This window comes from Medicago sativa, chromosome 4 (genome assembly GCF_051527215.1).
Source record: "Medicago sativa cultivar Bolivia chromosome 4, Bolivia_mono, whole genome shotgun sequence".
Taxonomy (NCBI): Eukaryota; Viridiplantae; Streptophyta; class Magnoliopsida; order Fabales; family Fabaceae; genus Medicago; species Medicago sativa.
The window spans coordinates 17,250,577-17,267,809 of NC_140752.1; the positions used below are offsets into that span (position 1 = coordinate 17,250,577).

General features: G+C 34.6%; 2 protein-coding genes across 3 annotated transcripts; both read left to right on the forward strand.

Annotated features, from left to right (window-relative positions):
- Positions 1-1,489: 1,489 nt before the first annotated feature.
- On the forward strand, positions 1,490-9,717 carry LOC146926828 (disease resistance protein RPP2A-like). 2 transcript variants are annotated; one of them, XM_085700287.1, is made up of 7 exons: positions 1,490-2,173; positions 2,713-3,760; positions 4,042-4,496; positions 5,165-6,269; positions 6,482-6,757; positions 7,436-8,269; positions 8,682-9,717. In XM_085700287.1, the coding sequence occupies exons 1-7, from the start codon at positions 1,608-1,610 to the stop codon at positions 9,576-9,578; spliced, it is 5,181 nt and encodes a 1,726-aa protein (XP_085556413.1). In that variant the 5' UTR covers positions 1,490-1,607; the 3' UTR covers positions 9,579-9,717. The 2 variants fall into 2 exon arrangements, with proteins under 2 accessions (XP_085556413.1, XP_085556414.1); XM_085700288.1 differs by having other exon boundaries at positions 4,042-4,475.
- A 6,278-nt stretch (positions 9,718-15,995) lies between these two features.
- Positions 15,996-16,907, forward strand: LOC146926829 (uncharacterized). Its single transcript, XM_085706979.1, has one exon. It carries the CDS (start codon positions 15,996-15,998, stop codon positions 16,905-16,907), a length of 912 nt encoding a protein of 303 aa, XP_085563105.1.
- Positions 16,908-17,233: the final 326 nt, after the last annotated feature.

Below are 17,233 nucleotides of genomic sequence, written 5' to 3' on the forward strand. Positions count from 1 at the left end.
AAACCGATTGGTTGGCCATGGTAAGATAGAGGGAGAGACAACTCACTGTGGCAATAGAAAATGATGTTATGTGTTTGTTGTGACGATACGATGCAGTAGAAAGTGGCGGGGGGAGTCGACGACGACAAGAGTTATGCCGGAACCGAGAGAGATTGGAGGAGGAAGACGACAGTGAGAGTGGAAAAGACCCAGAAGAAATTGAAACTTGTGTCTATGCTTCGTTGACAGAAGGAGAGAGCGAGTGAGAGAGCAATAGGTGTATTGGAATTCCTATGCTTTCTTAGTCAAAACACCGTTAAACAACCACAACAGTGTTGGGAGACCACCGCAGCTGCAAGGTCATGGAGAGAGAGAGAGAGAGAGAGAGAGAGAGAGAGAGAGAGAGAGAGAGAGAGAGAGAACGCAAGTAGCGATTGGAGCTAGGTGGAATTCAAAAGGTTGCGCACAGAAGAGAAGAAGAAAGGTGGATACCTATGCGCGTGAATCAATTTTCAAGGAGTGAGATTTGATCAACGACTGATATGATAACCTCCCCTAATTACAATGATCTACGATAGATTGGAGCCAAAAAAGTAGGTTTAGGGGTTGGAAATTAGGGTAAGCATGTTTGCTAGGATTAGATATAAAAGATTAGATATAAAGGATTAAGGAGTATGGGATTTTGTTAATTTCATGTGAGTGTGCCCAAATAATATTTATTTGGGGTTGTGTCCATGAAAGACTTTCTCCTGCAAGGACTAATGATATTTTTAAATCCAAAAAATAATGAATAAAAAGTTAGAATATTTTAATTCTGAAATTATTTGTCTTTTCGTGTGCCACGTGGTGTGTAATAATTGGTCCACGTGGCACACTGTTAGTTTTGTTTTGTTTTTTTTATCAAAAACCTAACATGAGGACTATTTGCAAATTTTTTACAAAGTTCAAGGACCAATAACAAACAAAAAAAGTGCAGGGACTCATGCCGAAATATGGTGAAAGTACAAGGAATAATGACATATTTAAGCCAAAAAAATGTTTCTACCTATGAGCATCCACAAGTGTAGTAACTTAACAAGGGTCCTTAAATGGGTCCAATGTGTACACATAATTTATTTACAATTTTTCAAAGAAAAAAATACATTAAATACTCAATGACTCCAAATGATAAAGTAAAAAGAGTCCTTAAATAGATTCACTAAGATGTACTTTAATATATTTATTTAGGAAGTAATTGAAAAAAGCAAGAATAACATGAGTTTTAGATAGTGGGACCAACATTTGTCTATTTCTTTCTTTCTATTTCAACAGTGAGACTAGTTAGTTATATAAGTGCCAACTAACAGATACATATTTTCGGATAATTATGTCATTTATCAAATATTCATTATTTTTTCCTTTCATTTTCTTGTTCAATTTCTTTGCTTTATCATTCTTTCCTTTTGCTTTCTTTATTTTCAGATCCAATCATAGCATTGGCCATTAGTGTACTTTATGAGACGACTTTGACTACTTTGATACAGAGACTTTTGCCTCATCATTTCACTTCATTTATTCTTCTTTTTCTTCTTGAGCAATTTCATATTCACTTATCGCTTTGAAAGAAATTTTCATCATCAAATCCATCCATGTCTTCTTTCAGCAATTCCTCCTCTGAAATCCAACAGGAATCTGAGTCCATATTTTTTTGTACTAATCCAAAGAACAAAAGCTTCGGTGTTTACATGAGTTTCTGCAACCAAGATGCTACTTCTTTTGTTTCGCATCTTTATACCACTCTTACTTCAGAAACTGGCGCAGCTGTTTTCTTCAACGGCGACAAGAGGTTTCAAAGGGGAGATGAGGTAATAACACTCTCAGAATCAGCACTGAATGTAATTGGAGACTGCAAAATTGCTTTAATAGTATTTTCAATAAATTATGCTAAATCAAGATCGTGTCTTCAAGAATTGGAGAAAATAACTGAATGTTGCCGAACAAATCCTGGTCTTATGGTTCTGCCTGTGTTCTATGATGGTGTCCATCTCTCGAGTGGAACATGGATGAATGGTATGTTTGGAGAGGATTTTCATGATTTTCTTGATAGAATCTCAATGAAGGCGGGAACCTCCAAAGACGAAGACAAGTTCATGAGTTGGGTAGCAGTTATCAGTAAAGTTCCCGTATCTCCAGGACATCTCGTTGACAGATTATGGTAATTTTTAAGTCCTTGAAAATAGTTTCAGTTTCCATTTTCTTAAATTAATGTCTATTTTAAATCTCTAACAAGGAGATGAGAGATTGATAGAGAGAAGCAAACCAGGAAGAATACATTTTCAAGATTATGAAAACAATGTTTTGGCATTTTAATTTATTTTTAAAACTGCTAGATCTGTTTTCAAGATAATTAGAAAAGTAATATCTTATGCTTTAGTAGTTGACGAGAAAAAGAAATTGGGTGTAAACACGTCTTAAGTTTTTCGTTTGACAGGTAATTTTAAAGACTAGAAATGGGGAGTAAGGTTATGGTTTAAGGGTATATACTTGGTTCAACTTAGGGAACCAATCAATTTAAGTTTAGAATAACCCCTCCCGCTCCTCAAACAAAACAGAGTCTAAGGCACGTTGAGATTTAAGTTCATTTTGATACCGTTGTGATTTAAATTTGTGAATCTCACCTTATTACTCCTTTCCTTGATTCATCCACGTGTTGGAAATCACTTATGCCTTTCATCGTTTGTGCTTTTCATCCAGGAATGAAAGTGCATATATTCACCATGCAGTTGATCTTGTTGCTCATTATGTGCTAAACACGATAGACTCATTTGGTGGTTTATATACAAAGAGCATAATATCTCGTGTGCAAGATGTGATTCAACTATTGAAACAGACAGAATATCCTCTCCTACTAGGGATATGGGGGATGGCCGGGATTGGTAAAACACAACTTGCCAGAACCATTTATAATCAAATTGGTCTCTATTTTGAGGATAAGAGCTTCGTGAAAGTCAACAGAACATCCTCTTCTACAGGTCAAGTTTCTTTAGAAGAGATGCTTCTTTTTGATATCGAAAAAGAAACTGAAATACAGATACTTCCAATTGAATCTGGAAAAGTGAGTTTAGAAGAAAGACTAAAACATAAAAGGGTACTTCTTATACTTGACGGTGTTGATACATTGGACCAGCTAAAGGCTTTCTGCGGAAATAGGGATTGGTTTGCTGCTGGTAGTAAAATAATCATCACAGCAAGAGATAGAAATATACTCAAGGAGCATGGAGTTGATCATATATATAGAGTAAAAGAACTGGACGAAAGTGAATCACTTGAGGTTTTTAATTGGGATGCATTCATCCAAGAAACTTGTCCTATAAAAGATTTTGTTGAACTTTCTAGACAGGTAGTTTCTTATTCTGGGGGATTGCCTCTTGCTCTTAAATTACTTGGGAGGTTTTTACATAGAAAGAAAGTACTTGAGTGGAATAGTGTGTTGAAGAGTCTCGAAAGATTTTCCTTTCCAGATCAAGAAGTACTAGAAGCTCTAGAAAAGAGTTTTAGTGCTTTAAGTGATAAAGGGAAACAAATATTCTTTGATGTAGCATGTTTCTTTCATGGGATGGACCAAAATGATGCACTCCAAATGTTAAATAGGTCAACACAAAGTGCATCTCTTCAAATAACTGACCTTGAAGACCAAAGCTTTGTAACCATTAATGAAAATAACAAACTTGAAATGCATGTTCTGCTGCGAGCCGCAGCAAGAGATATCATTACGAGGGAATCAAGTAATAAGACTAATCAGGTGAGTGCTAGTGTGTGTGTGTGATTTTGAGCAATCTCTGCTAGTAGGAAAATACATAACAAACTTGAAATGCATGTATCACCAATGTATGGTATTTTGGTTCCAAAATATATAACAGCTAAGCAAGCAAAGTTTATGATGCTTGTTGTGACTGTGAATTGAAAATATATAAGATATAAATTTTGGCAATCTTATAGTTTATGATGTATCCTTGGCATTAAGAATTTCAGAAACTATATATTTAAGCTGTGATATTCCTTTTCTTTTGTTTGATATTTCAGCCAAAGATGTACGATGTGTTCTTGAATTTCAGAGGCGATGACAGTCGTGCAAAGTTCATGTCACATCTTTATTCCTCTCTTCAAAATGCAGGGATTTATGTTTTCATAGATGATGAAGAGATTCAACGAGGTGATCAAATCTCAATATCATTGTTGCGAGCAATCGGACGGTCTAAAATTTCTATCGTTGTTTTGACTACAAATTATGCTAATTCAAGATGGTGTATGCTAGAGTTGGAGAAGATCATGGAAATTGGCAGAATGAAGGGTCTAGTAGTTGTGCCAGTGTTCTATGAGGTAGATCCCTCAGAAGTACGTCATCAGGAAGGTCGGTTTGGAAACGCTTTTAAAGAGTTGATATCGACAATCTCAGTGGATGAATCCACAAAGAGTAATTGGAGAAGAGAACTCTTTGATATTGGTGGCATAGCAGGGTTTGTACTCATAGATTCCAGGTTATTTTTTATTTTTTCCTCGCGATATTGTTTGTGACGCTTTCAAATTCTTAATTTATAGTATCACAAGCCGGTTTTGAGGGTTGTGTTAGGCCCAACCACAAATTCTAACATGGTATCTAGAGTCAATTGAGAGGCAACCCTACACCGTGTTTATCTGGTGGACCCACTGTCTTCCAGTGAGAAACTTTTTTCGGCAAACCGTGATTCATCTCCGTTTTTCCCCTCCTCTGTTGCCGTGACACATTCTGGCACTCGTTTCAACAACTTTCTGGTCAGATTCGCCACTGTCACTGCAGTAACCACTTTCTCAGGCGACATCTCTGGAGGTTGACCACCACCATCAGCTTATCCCCCGAAGCTCGCCGTCAACAGCCGTGTCACACACTCACACACACCTGTATCCTCACGCGTCAGTAGGTACTTACAGTTAGTTGTAACAATATGAAAACAATTATGTGGGTTTTAATTTAGTGTGGTAAGGCCTATAGTAATGATGCTAATGTGAGGATAAACTATTCATTCAATACATTGCAATTATTTCTTATAACATTAGGCACATATATTTGGATATAATTGTCGATTTTCTTTTGATAGAAGCATATGTTGAAGCATGCTTACATACATACAAATTGATTGTGCTACTTATCACAGTTCATATTTTATAGGAATGAAAGTGCTGATATCAAGAATATTGTCGAGCATGTTACTCGATTGCTAGATAGGACAGAGTTATTCGTTGCTGAACATCCAGTAGGAGTAGAACATCGTGTACAAGCTGCAACTAAGCTATTGAACATCCAAAATTCTGAAGATGTTTTACTTCTAGGGATTTGGGGTATGGGGGGTATGGGTAAAACAACCATTGCCAAAGCGATTTATAATCAAATTGGAAGCAAATTTGAGGGTAGGAGCTTCCTTCTGAATATAAGGGAGTTTTGGGAAACAGATACTAATCAAGTTTCACTACAGCAACAGGTACTTTGTGATGTTTACAAAACAACGACATTCAAGATACATGACATCGAATCAGGGAAAAATATATTGAAGCAAAGACTTTCTCAGAAAAAGCTACTTCTTGTGCTTGATGATGTGAATGAACTGGGCCAACTAAAGGCTTTGTGTGGAAGTCGTGAATGGTTTGATCCAGGAAGTAGAATAATCATTACTACAAGAGATATTCATATTCTGAGATCGTGTAGAGTTGATCAAGTGTATGAAATAGAAGAAATGGACAAAACTGAATCTCTTGAGCTTTTTAGTTGGCATGCATTCAACCAAGGAAGTCCGATAAAAGATTTCGCTACACATTCAGCAGATGTGATTGCTTATTCAGGTAGATTGCCACTAGCACTTGAAGTTCTTGGATCCTATTTGGCCGACCGTGAAATAACAGAGTGGCAAAAAGTTTTGGAGAAGCTCAAATGTATTCCCCATGATCAAGTACAAAAGAAGCTAAAAGTAAGCTTCGATGGCTTAAAAGATGTTACAGAGAAACAAATATTCCTCGATATAGCTTGTTTCTTTATTGGGATGGACCGGAATGATACAATACAAATATTAAATGGGTGTGGATTTTTTGCTGACATTGGAATGAAAGTCCTTGTAGAACGATGCCTTGTAACTGTTGACAATAAGAACAAACTCAGAATGCATGATCTGTTGAGAGACATGGGAAGACAGATAATCTACGAGGAGTCACCATTTGATTCTGAGAAGCGCAGTAGGTTGTGGCGCCGTGAGGAAGTGTTTGATATATTATCAAAGCATAAAGTAAGAGAGTTAAACTTTAATTGATGAATAAATTATTAACATTCATTTCTTAATTATCACATAAATATGAAAATTAGTTTCATTCATAATTGTTTTAGATTTTGCTAAGTATTTGCGTTTCAAAAGACAAAATTATAGACTACGTAACAAATATTTTGGCTACTAGGTATCCAAGCTATTCGTTTACCATATCCATAATTTATTAATTTCAGGGAACAGAAGATGTCAAGGGTCTGGCTTTGGAGTTTCCAAGAAAAAATACAGTTGATCTAAATACGAAAGCATTTAAGAAGATGAATAAACTCAGATTGCTTCAACTTGCTGGGGTGTGGCTTAATGGAGATTTTAAATATCTTTCAAGGGATCTTAGATGGCTGTACTGGCATGGATTTCCATTAACTTACATTCCTGCAGAATTTCAGCAAGGAAGTCTAGTTGCCATTGAATTAAAATATAGTAAGCTCAAACAAGTATGGAAGAAGAGCCAGGTACAAATTCTGTTTAATATTAATCATGAAAGAATGACAAAATTGGTGAACTTTTGTTCCATCTAAGTTAGTGGTGGATACACCATGTTCCGAATCATTACTTTGTATTTGTGAATTTTGTGTTTTTTAAATCTACGTTCCACCGAAATAAATAGTAAGCATGCCATGCTAACTGCAGCATCATGCAACACTTCTGTTACACACGTTTAAAATGTTTCATGTGTATTACACCTCACTAACAACGAACAAAATATTATGTATGTAAAAAAACAATTCAAATGATCACTTTCACAAATTTTATTTTATTTTTGAGGGAACTTTCACAAATTACATATTAGCTAGTAAATTTAATATTCAAAGCAGAATCAATACTGCTCTAATCATTAACAAAATCAACATTGAACAACAAAGTGCTTTATATCCCCTAATTAAACAAAGTGCTTGATATATCCAAGTGTTAAGGTTTGGTGAAAAATAGCCGTTCTTCCTAAATTTCCTAAATTTAATATCGAAAGCAGAATATGTACTTATATAACCACTATCATAATCAACACTAAACAACTAAGTGAGGGATACATGTAAGTGTTAAGGTTTGGTAGAAAATAGCCATTCTTCCAAATTCCAATATATATTTTTTGTAAGCTTCTCACTATTTATTCTCTTGTGGTTTATTTTCAGAAGCTAGAGAATCTAAAACTTCCATCCAAATTCGAGATACTAGAGAATCTAAAAATTCTTAACCTTAGTCATTCTCAGGATTTGACTGAAACCCCAGACTTTTCATACATGCCTAATCTTGAAAAGCTAGTTCTCAAAGATTGTCCAAGTTTGTCTATGGTCTCCCATACCATTGGATCTCTACGCAAACTTCTTCTCATAAATTTGACAGACTGCACAGGTCTTCGGAAACTTCCGAGAAGCATCTATTCATTAAAATCTCTAGAAACTTTTATCCTTTCTGGATGTTCCATGATTGAAAAATTGGAGGAGGACTTGGAACAAATGGAATCATTGATTACCTTGATTGCGGATAAAACTGCTATAACAAAAGTTCCATTTTCAATACTAAGATTGAAAAGCATTGGATATATTTCTTTCTGTGGCTTTGAAGGATTTTCACGTGATGTATTCCCTTCTCTCATTCGGTCTTGGATGTCGCCATTAAATAATGTGACATCCCTAGTTCAGACATCTGTGTCCACATCATCATTTAGTTCTTCCAAGGACCTTCAAAAGCTTCGAATTCTTTGTGTGGAGTGTGGTTCAGATCTACAACTAACTCAAGATATGGCAAGAATTTTGGATGTATTAAAAACCACAAATTGTCAGAAATTGGAAGCAAGTGCAAGTTCAATTGCATCACAGATCTCTGATATGTATTCTTCTCCCTTAATTGATGATTGCCTCGCTCAAGTTCGCACTTCAAGGTCAAAAAATCACTTGAAATCTCTCTTAATTCAAATGGGAACAAAATGCCAAGTCTCCAATATTGATGAAGACATTGTTTCACAGGTTTGAATGTCACTTCCCCATATCTAGTTTTTTAAAATGTAAACTGGAATTTTGGTTGCTGCTTGAAATTATATTTTTCTAACAAATTATGTCGCCCTTAATTTTAATCAGACACATATTTAATTCTTAAAGTTTCTAAACTCATTTTGCATTAGTGATTTGTGAAATGGGTGTGAATTGTTAATAACTGTGATTAAGTCACGCATATTTCAAATCAAGATTTAAATTAGAATAAAAGTACATTTTTAAGGGAAAAAAATACCTTTTTTTTTAGATGATCATATATATAGGATATATAATTTCATATATCTTAAGTAGGGATGATAATATAAATTACATTTATAAAATGTGCTTTTATCCTTAAACCCTCTAAGTTTTTAATTCGAGGATTTAAACATTTATCCGTTTACAGACTGCAGAGGAGACTTGTGATTCGTTTTCGCTCCCCTATGACAATAGTTCTGAATGGTCAAGCTTTAGTTATAAAGGTTGTTCCATAATATTTGATATCCCAACAATAAAGTCACGAAACCTGAAGAGTATGATATTATTTGTCGTCTATTACCCTTCCTCGGAAAACATAACATCAGAAGGTTTCCAAGGTGTGTTGATCATAAATTACACAAAGGCAACCATTCAGGCCTATAAAAGAGATACACTAACCTCATTTGAGGATGAGGATTGGCAGAGCATAACATCAAATCTAGAACCTGGTAACAAAGTGGAGGTTGTGGTTGTTTTTGAGGAGAGTTTCGTTGTTGAGAAGACAACAGTATCTCTCTTATATGATGAGGAGGATGTTGTTATTTCTGGCAATGACAATAATCATGTTGGTGTTTCTAGTGGTGATAATGAAGTCATCAATCAGTTTAGGGAGGGAATGGAGAACCATTTGCAGATCACTAGGCCCACAGATGGGTGGTATCCCAATGTCATGGGACTGGTAAAGCTAGTACCGCATGAACTTGACCAGCCTGCGGAGGCAGTAGCTGAGGAGATTTGTGCAGCTGAAGCAGAGGGTGGTCGGGAGCAACAGGTTCCTCTGCCTGAGGGTCAGCCTGAGCTGCAAGCAGCAGCCACACCTGAGACCATTGGACTGGTTCTAGGAGCTCAGATTTTGGACGCCCTCAAAGAGCTCAGGGCTGATTTCGTCCGACTAGAGCAGACTGTTACTGCTAGGTTAAATGCAATAGAGGTCAAATTAGAGGAGCGTGAGGATGTCATTGTCCAGATACCGCGTTCTGAGTCCACTTCTATCCTTAGGTTTCTGTCAATGTTGTTGTTTTGTTGTTCAGAGTCCACACCCTAAGTCCTCTTAGTTGTGCTTGAACCTTTTGGATCTTATGAATCCTTTTATTGTGCATTGCAAATTGGAAATTTAATGACCTTTTTATAGGTACTTTAGTTTGTTATATTTCACTATTTATTTGATATTTTTCTGTTTAAAATTAGGTGTTAATCATTAAAATGCTATTTTTGTTTGATCTTTGAGCGATCTTCCTCCTTGCTTTCAGCTTGGGACTTGGGAAATTATATTCCCACTATGTACTACCTTCAAAGACCCACTTGAATGTTCTTCATTATATTGCTTCCATAACTCCATGTGATGTCTTGGTTTGCTGATTACATGATTTCTTACTTAAATGACTAAAAACACCTATGTGATTGCCGGTTTTTGGAAGAAGAAAAAAAAAACTATGTGATTGCCGGTTTTTGGAAAAAATATTATACTTACATGGACTCGAATGGAAAAAATACAAAATATCCCATAAACCATAAAAAACTGCTCTAAAGTATATATAAAATGACCTCAAACTCTACTAAAACGAATTAAAAACATAACTAAAATATCATCAAATATCTTGTCATCGCATACCTTCATCCATTTCATCTTGAAAGCGTTGTAGCTAAATCTTAGAGTGTTAGATCCATAAGAGTAAATTGTTAAGTGCTGCAAGGAAGTCACTTCCATCCTCATTGAAGTGTAATTCTCCTTTGTAAACTTTATCTACTTCTATTGATTTATGTTTTCACTCATTATCTTTTCTATATCTATTTTTGTGTTTAAGTTCATTATGAGCTAAACCACTTTTGTGGTTAATGAATGATGATGTTTCAAATATGATTGCATGTTAAGTTGTTACAACCTTTATGTTTCTTTTAAACAAGTTGTTAGAATGTTAATCTTTAAAATAAAACATGTACATCTTTACTTTATTGCCAAATTTCTTGAGTTCGAGAGGATATAGGAATGAATCTACTTGTTTATCTATAGATTTCTTGTCGGAAATACTTAACCTTTCTAAGGAAAGAAAAAAGGTTAAGATCTGACATTTATAATGTTGCATGGTTAACTTGGCAGTTGCAAACTTCAAGAGAGTAGTACCCCTAACCATGATGGTTGTGTTGGGAAAATTCTATGATCACTTGGTCTCCAAGAAGCTGTTCAAAGTAGCAACATCATGTTACTTGCAAAATATTGAGTAAGTAGTTTGTGGAAGTAAAAAAAGAGAGTATAGAACTGGTAGAACTCTTATCTCAAGCATGTAAAGCTGTGGAGGTGAGTATTGCAGAAACAGATGTCCTCAATAGGTCAATATTGGAGGACCTAAAACAAAAGAACCATACTATAGTGGTGGTTGACAAAAGGAAGTTTATAGGGTTTAAAGAGGATGGAGCAGGAATCATATGAGATTAGAGAATACACCAAGAGATATATTGAAGAGTTCTAGATCTCTAGTAAAAACATAGAGACTCACCTTAATACAATCATGGATTACATGCAAATAGTAGAGAGCTCTATGGAAAAAGTGGTTGAGCATGAGAGTGTGGAGTTAGAAATTGAACAATGTTTTGATGAAAGAGAGGAAGGAAAAAAAAAGTGTAGTCTTAGATGTAGTTGTAAAAGTAGGAGTAGAAGAAAAACAAAAAAGGAATGATCATGAAAAAAATAGCCCAAGAGAGGCATAAAGAGATTCATTTAGTTATTAAGACTAAATGCTCGGTATTTCAAGAGAAAAATCCTCCTTTTGGTGAATTGCTTAAACTACAACAGAGTGGGAAATCATGTCCTAAAGGTCCAGTTACGTGGGCATGGGAACACATGCTGCCATATGCCATGTACATGGGATTTCTATCCAAAGTAAGGAAGAGGAAGAATGAGATATTCTTCTTGTCATATTATTCACCCTAACTAAGTAGGGGTTGATTTGTATAATTAATTCAATAATGAAGTGTTTGAGGGAGAGAACCCTAAATATAGGAGTGTTCACACTCCTAGTTTTAAGATTTTAATGTTTTTTTGTGTATTTTAAGTTACAAGTACAAAGTTGAAACTTTCAATATTAACCTACAACTTTCAAATAGAATGTTTTGGTGTGGTAATGAGTGATGAGAAAAGGAATCAAGTGGTCTCAGGTTTCAAAAATCAAATCGCAAATGAAAACTTGAGTGGCGACAAGTTCTTTGTAGAATGTACAAATTCTCTGATTTAGGGTGATGCTTGATACAAACGTTGTCCTTTTTGTACGAGTTTCCCACCCACTACTTCCCTGTATGCCTAAAATGTATAATACAATGTCTAACGGTGGCATTTAGGGTGGGAAGGGGAAAGAGTTTCCCATCATAGAAAAGTTTTTCTTAACCAGTAGATCAAATGTAGAACACATTTTTATTGTAGTCTTTCCACACTAGATTTATTTTGGACACTTTCTTTCATCACCATTCTCTCTCCTCCATAGCCCCACCACATCAGATCTCCTTCTTCCCTTGTCTGTCCTTCTCCATATTGCTATACCTGCCATATTTCTTGAATTAAATGAAAGTTTTTATAAAGCCCAAAATCTGATTTCTCTTATCTTGATTTTTATTTATCAATAATTGTTTAATTGGATCAAGTTTTTGAGCAGAATAAACACTTGGTTAATTGTCATGGACGAGGTTTGAGCACCGAAAATTAAATCAACAATGAATTAAATTAAACTGGACAACCCTTTATGGATCTGATTGAAAAAACAGTGATTGTATGGTGAGGTGAAAAAACAAGAAGAGACATAGACAATTAATAAGGTTATGTTTTAAAAGAGAACATTATATTTTGGGCTTTAAAAGAGAACATTAATTTGGAGAAAATCATGTAAATGTTGAGGAAGGACAAGAGGGTTGTTCTGTTGTTGATGGAGGGTCTGATCTCATGGTAAAATCACACGCCTATCAGATCGAGAAGTGCTGGAAGTTGGTGGTGGGTGAATGGGACAATGGAGGAGAGAGAATGGTAGTGAAAGAAAGTGTCCAAAATAAATCTAGTGTGTGTTTGGTATGGCGGTGGGGAGAATTGATTTTAATAGAATTGAGTTTGAGAGAATTGATTTTGGTTAAAAGTGAGTTGGATGTGAATTGATTTATGTTTGGATACACTTTACTAAAATTGATTCTTATGAGTTGATGTTGTTTGAATAGTTTGAATCAAAATTGATTTTGAATGCAAAATTACCAAAAGGGGTATAAATAGCTATTTAAAATTAGATTTCATTTTTCTTTAATAAACTTCATTTTTATTTTATATAATGGTTCAAATTTATGTTGCATTATTAAGTCAATTATTTGTAGATTAATAAAACTTTTAAAACAAAATGAAAATTGTATTTTAGTAAATAAATTAAAAAATGAATACTGTATTAAAAACGTTTTTGCATAGATAGTTTAATTTGATTTAAATATTTTTTTTTTGATTGAAAATTATTATTCCAAACACTATTTTTTTTAAAAGAACCTGTCAAAATTCAATGGGAACTTAATGGGCTTTTAAGCCCAATTTCATCTGTAACCAAAAAAAAAAAGCCCAATTCCATCTTCTTCCCTAACCTAGAGAAAGAGAAAGATTATTGAAGCATTTGCAGGTTTCAGCGCTGCAACTCAAGGCTAAAGCAAGGTCAAGTAAACAAATATATATTGAGGAATGAAAATCTTCACTGTGACCGTTGATTACAACCTTGTAGGAAAATGATAAAGATGCCATGGGTAGTTTTGGAATAAAAATCTGTCACCAAAAAGTAAATCTCCAAAACGTGGAACCATTGCCGCAGAAGCTCCAATATCCAGCTTTGAGTGAAACCACGTTTGAGGCCTAAACCACGTTCAACAGAATCGCGTTTGTAGTTTTCCAAACATCAAAAAATACGGCGAAACCACGTTACAAAAAGTAAATTGCGTTTGAGGCTTTTAAACGCGTTACCAAACGAGCACCTAGTGTGGAAAGACTAGAATAAAGATGTGTTCTACATTTAATCTAATAGTTAAGAAAAACTTTCCTATGGTGAAAAACTCTTTCCCATTTCCACCCTAAATGCCACCCATTAATTATCCTCTTATGCCCTTTATTCTTTTCCCATGTGGTGCTCCTTTCTTTAAACATTAAATAAAGGAATATTCCTTATCCCTTTAGTGTACTATGCAATCATTGGAGACTCTCTTATCGTCAGCTCCAAGATTATGATGTTTTAGGCCCACCTTAGTGCATAACTACTGGACTAAATCTGATAAACCATAAAGTTGCAGCTTGCTACAACTTTATTCCATCACTGCTACTTTGGTCTCCTTTCCAACAAAATGTATAACCTATTCATTCAACCATACACTAGAAAGTATAAATTGTTCGTAAAACTTAAATAAACATTAAAAACTTAAATAAAGGTTCCTAAAATAATAAAAGACTAATTAAGATAAATTAATGATAAAATAGGTTTTTCATGCACTCAAGGATATTATATAATGGAAGATAAATACAGCTAATAAGCGGTAAATTTTTCGCTTATCACACTCCTTAAACTTTAATCATTTCTCGTCATTGAGTGATGCAAATAAAAAAAATAATAATCACAGCTAAATAGATACAATTAAGAAGAAATAGGCAAAGTATTCACTCAAAGACCTCATTAAGCTAGAGGTATGATTAATGGTAATTGTCGCGTCATTTTTCGGATGGTCATGGTTAGCGTTTGACTCACTTTTGATTTCACGGTTGAACTTTTAGTTTTTTAAAAGGAAGTGGAAAAAAGTTCAAATTACCACAATTTAAAGATTAAGGGTTCGGGGGTTGGTTACATAAAGGGAAGGTATTAGCACCCTTTATGTTCGTAGTACTCTACGAGAACCTCTTGATTTTATTTAACTTTTGTGCTATAAACTTGTTTGCTTAAAAATGGAATTTGAAATGATAAAAGAAAAGAAAGACCTAATTATCTACATTTTATTGATTTGGAAGGACGAGTGTCCTTTGCCTACGTACCCGTGAGGGATCAAAGCCTCGTAGTTCGGGGTAGAAATTGACGTTTGATTGGTTTTTGTGTTTTTTATGAGTTTTGAAAAAGGTTTGAAATAAAAAAGCCAAGTGGTAAATTGGAATTGGTTTGTATTTTTTTATATTGAAAGAAAATAAACTCAAAGTAGAATTAGAATTGATTTGAAATTTGATTAAGAAAGAAAATAAAGAGAACGATCACTTGATTTTAGATCGAGGTTTGTTATGAAAATATTTTTTTTGCGATTTTTTGATTATTTACATGTTTTTTGTTGTTTTGAAATAATGATATGAAAAAATATATAAGCAAAAATGAGAAAGAATAATGTTAAGCTGAAATATGAGGTTATTTTAACACGGACCAGAATACTCTGAAGAACGATTATATCATCACAATGTTTCACGATGGAATTCGTAATCAAATTAAAAATTGTTCACGATGGAATTTGAATACGGGACCAAAATGTTTCACAAAAAACATATAAGACACAACTGCAGATTGTCAACACATAGTTACAAATTTCCACCACACATATTTACGTTTAAATCATTTATTATTCCAAAAGGTCAATGAGTCTAGTTTCTGTGGGTTAAGATCCTCTCCATTTGATAAAATAAATGGAAGTATACAATTTGGAGAGAGATAGACACATAAAATATATGGTGGCTCCTACCACTAAGTGGGTCCCATCATCATTAATTATTTTTTAGTTTTTCCAAATTTTTGGGAGTCTATATCTCTCCAAATGGAGAAATGGAGATGATACAAAATGGAGAAGATCTCGACTCAGTTTCTGTAGACAAGTTTGATCTTGAAAAATAATTTAATTTGCCACTTCAAAACTGTTTCAGTCGTAGTTATTCGTCAGTCACTAAAAGTTTAAAATTAGCCATGTTTATACGTCATAAATTAGCATGTTTCTGTCATTGTTCATATTCTGTTTGTTTTTAAATTGGCTATGTGCAAAACACAGTTAAAATACTCCAATGGATTTCTGTCTATATTTCTGACTCTTTTCCTTGTATTTTTTATGCCTCCAAAATGTCACTATTTATAGAGAAACTTATGTCATTTGGTGAACGGAAACAACCCTTTGAAAGATTTTGTTCATGGAAGGTTATAGTGCTTCAATTGTAAAGCATTACACCTTTTCTCTAAAATGTCTCTTTTAACCATTGCAACTTTCCAATGTAATCCAAAATACAGAAATAGTGTATGTCTTATTAAATTGAAATATATATAAATAAGATTCACTTCAATTTCAGACCATCGCCGGTAGAAGAAATATTTAGCAGTGGCAGACTTCAATCTCATAGAAATACATACGATTCACTTTAACAACAATAGGAACACCCTAAGAAGTCCTCAATATGAAAAGGAAGAGGACAAACTCTTTCATTTCTTCCATTATAACTAGAAGTAAATCAATGGCTGCAAAATTTTATTTACCTGAAGATTGTTGGGAACATGTCTTAAGATTGCTCGGAGACACACCACTTAGAGACGATGAGGAAGACCCCTACAAATATGTCTCCCTCGTTTCCAAACAATTCTTGTCCATCACCAATCGTCTCCGATGCTATCTCTCTGTAGAAGATCATCACACACCCCCTCTCCTTCGTCGTCTCTTCCATAGGTTCAACATCACCATCCTTGACCTCTCAGACTACAATGGTAACCTCAATGCACTTCTCACTGAAATCTCTCGTTTTCCATTGAAAATCACATCCCTTGATTTATCTGACCAACCCACGATTCCCGCTATAGGCTTGCGATATTTCTCCCTTAAAATTACAACTTTAACCTCTCTAACATGTTCTAGCATTCATGCAATCCATTACACTGACTTGATCCTCATCGCGGATTGTTTCCCCAACTTGGAGCATCTTGCTTTGAATGATTGCGATGACATATCTGAAGAAGGTATTGGTCATGTTTTAAGGAGATGTTGTAAGATGACACATTTGGACTTGGCCGGATGTTCTAATTTGAAAATGACGATATACTTTGAAGTTCCTAAACTCAAGGTGTTGGATTTGTCAATGACAAAAGTTGACGATGACGCACTCTTTGTAATCTCAAAGAATTGTCGTGGAATTTTGCAACAATTACTGGAAAATTGTCATGATATCACAGAGAAGGGAGTTAGGCATTTGGTAGAGAACTGTGCACAACTACAAGAGATCAATTTGCGAAATTGCAGTAATGTGAACAATGATGTTCTTGTCTCATTGATATTGTCAAGGCCATCATTGAAAAATGTAACAACTCCACATCGTTATCCATTCAACGACAAGGAGATGGAACTCTTATTGCGCCAAGGATGTAATGTTTACTAGTATTCTAAAAATGCTTCACTGATGTTTGAACTCTTAAATGTAAGATGTTTCTGTTTTCAAATTTACAACTTTGTTTTTGTTTACAAGGAGATGGAACTCTTATTGCTACAAGGATGTATTTCACCACTTCGTCTTGTTTCGTACATACTTTACTGCATCACTCATTAGTAGCATGGGTTTTGCAACTTTGTGAGTGATGATGTTCGAATTATATCATCTCTTGGGTCTGTGTGCGTTAGGATTATCTTTTATCTTTTTGTATTTATCTTTCATCTTTTACCTGTTTTCCTTTATGCAAGAGAGTTTTCTGTCTTAAAAAGTGGAAG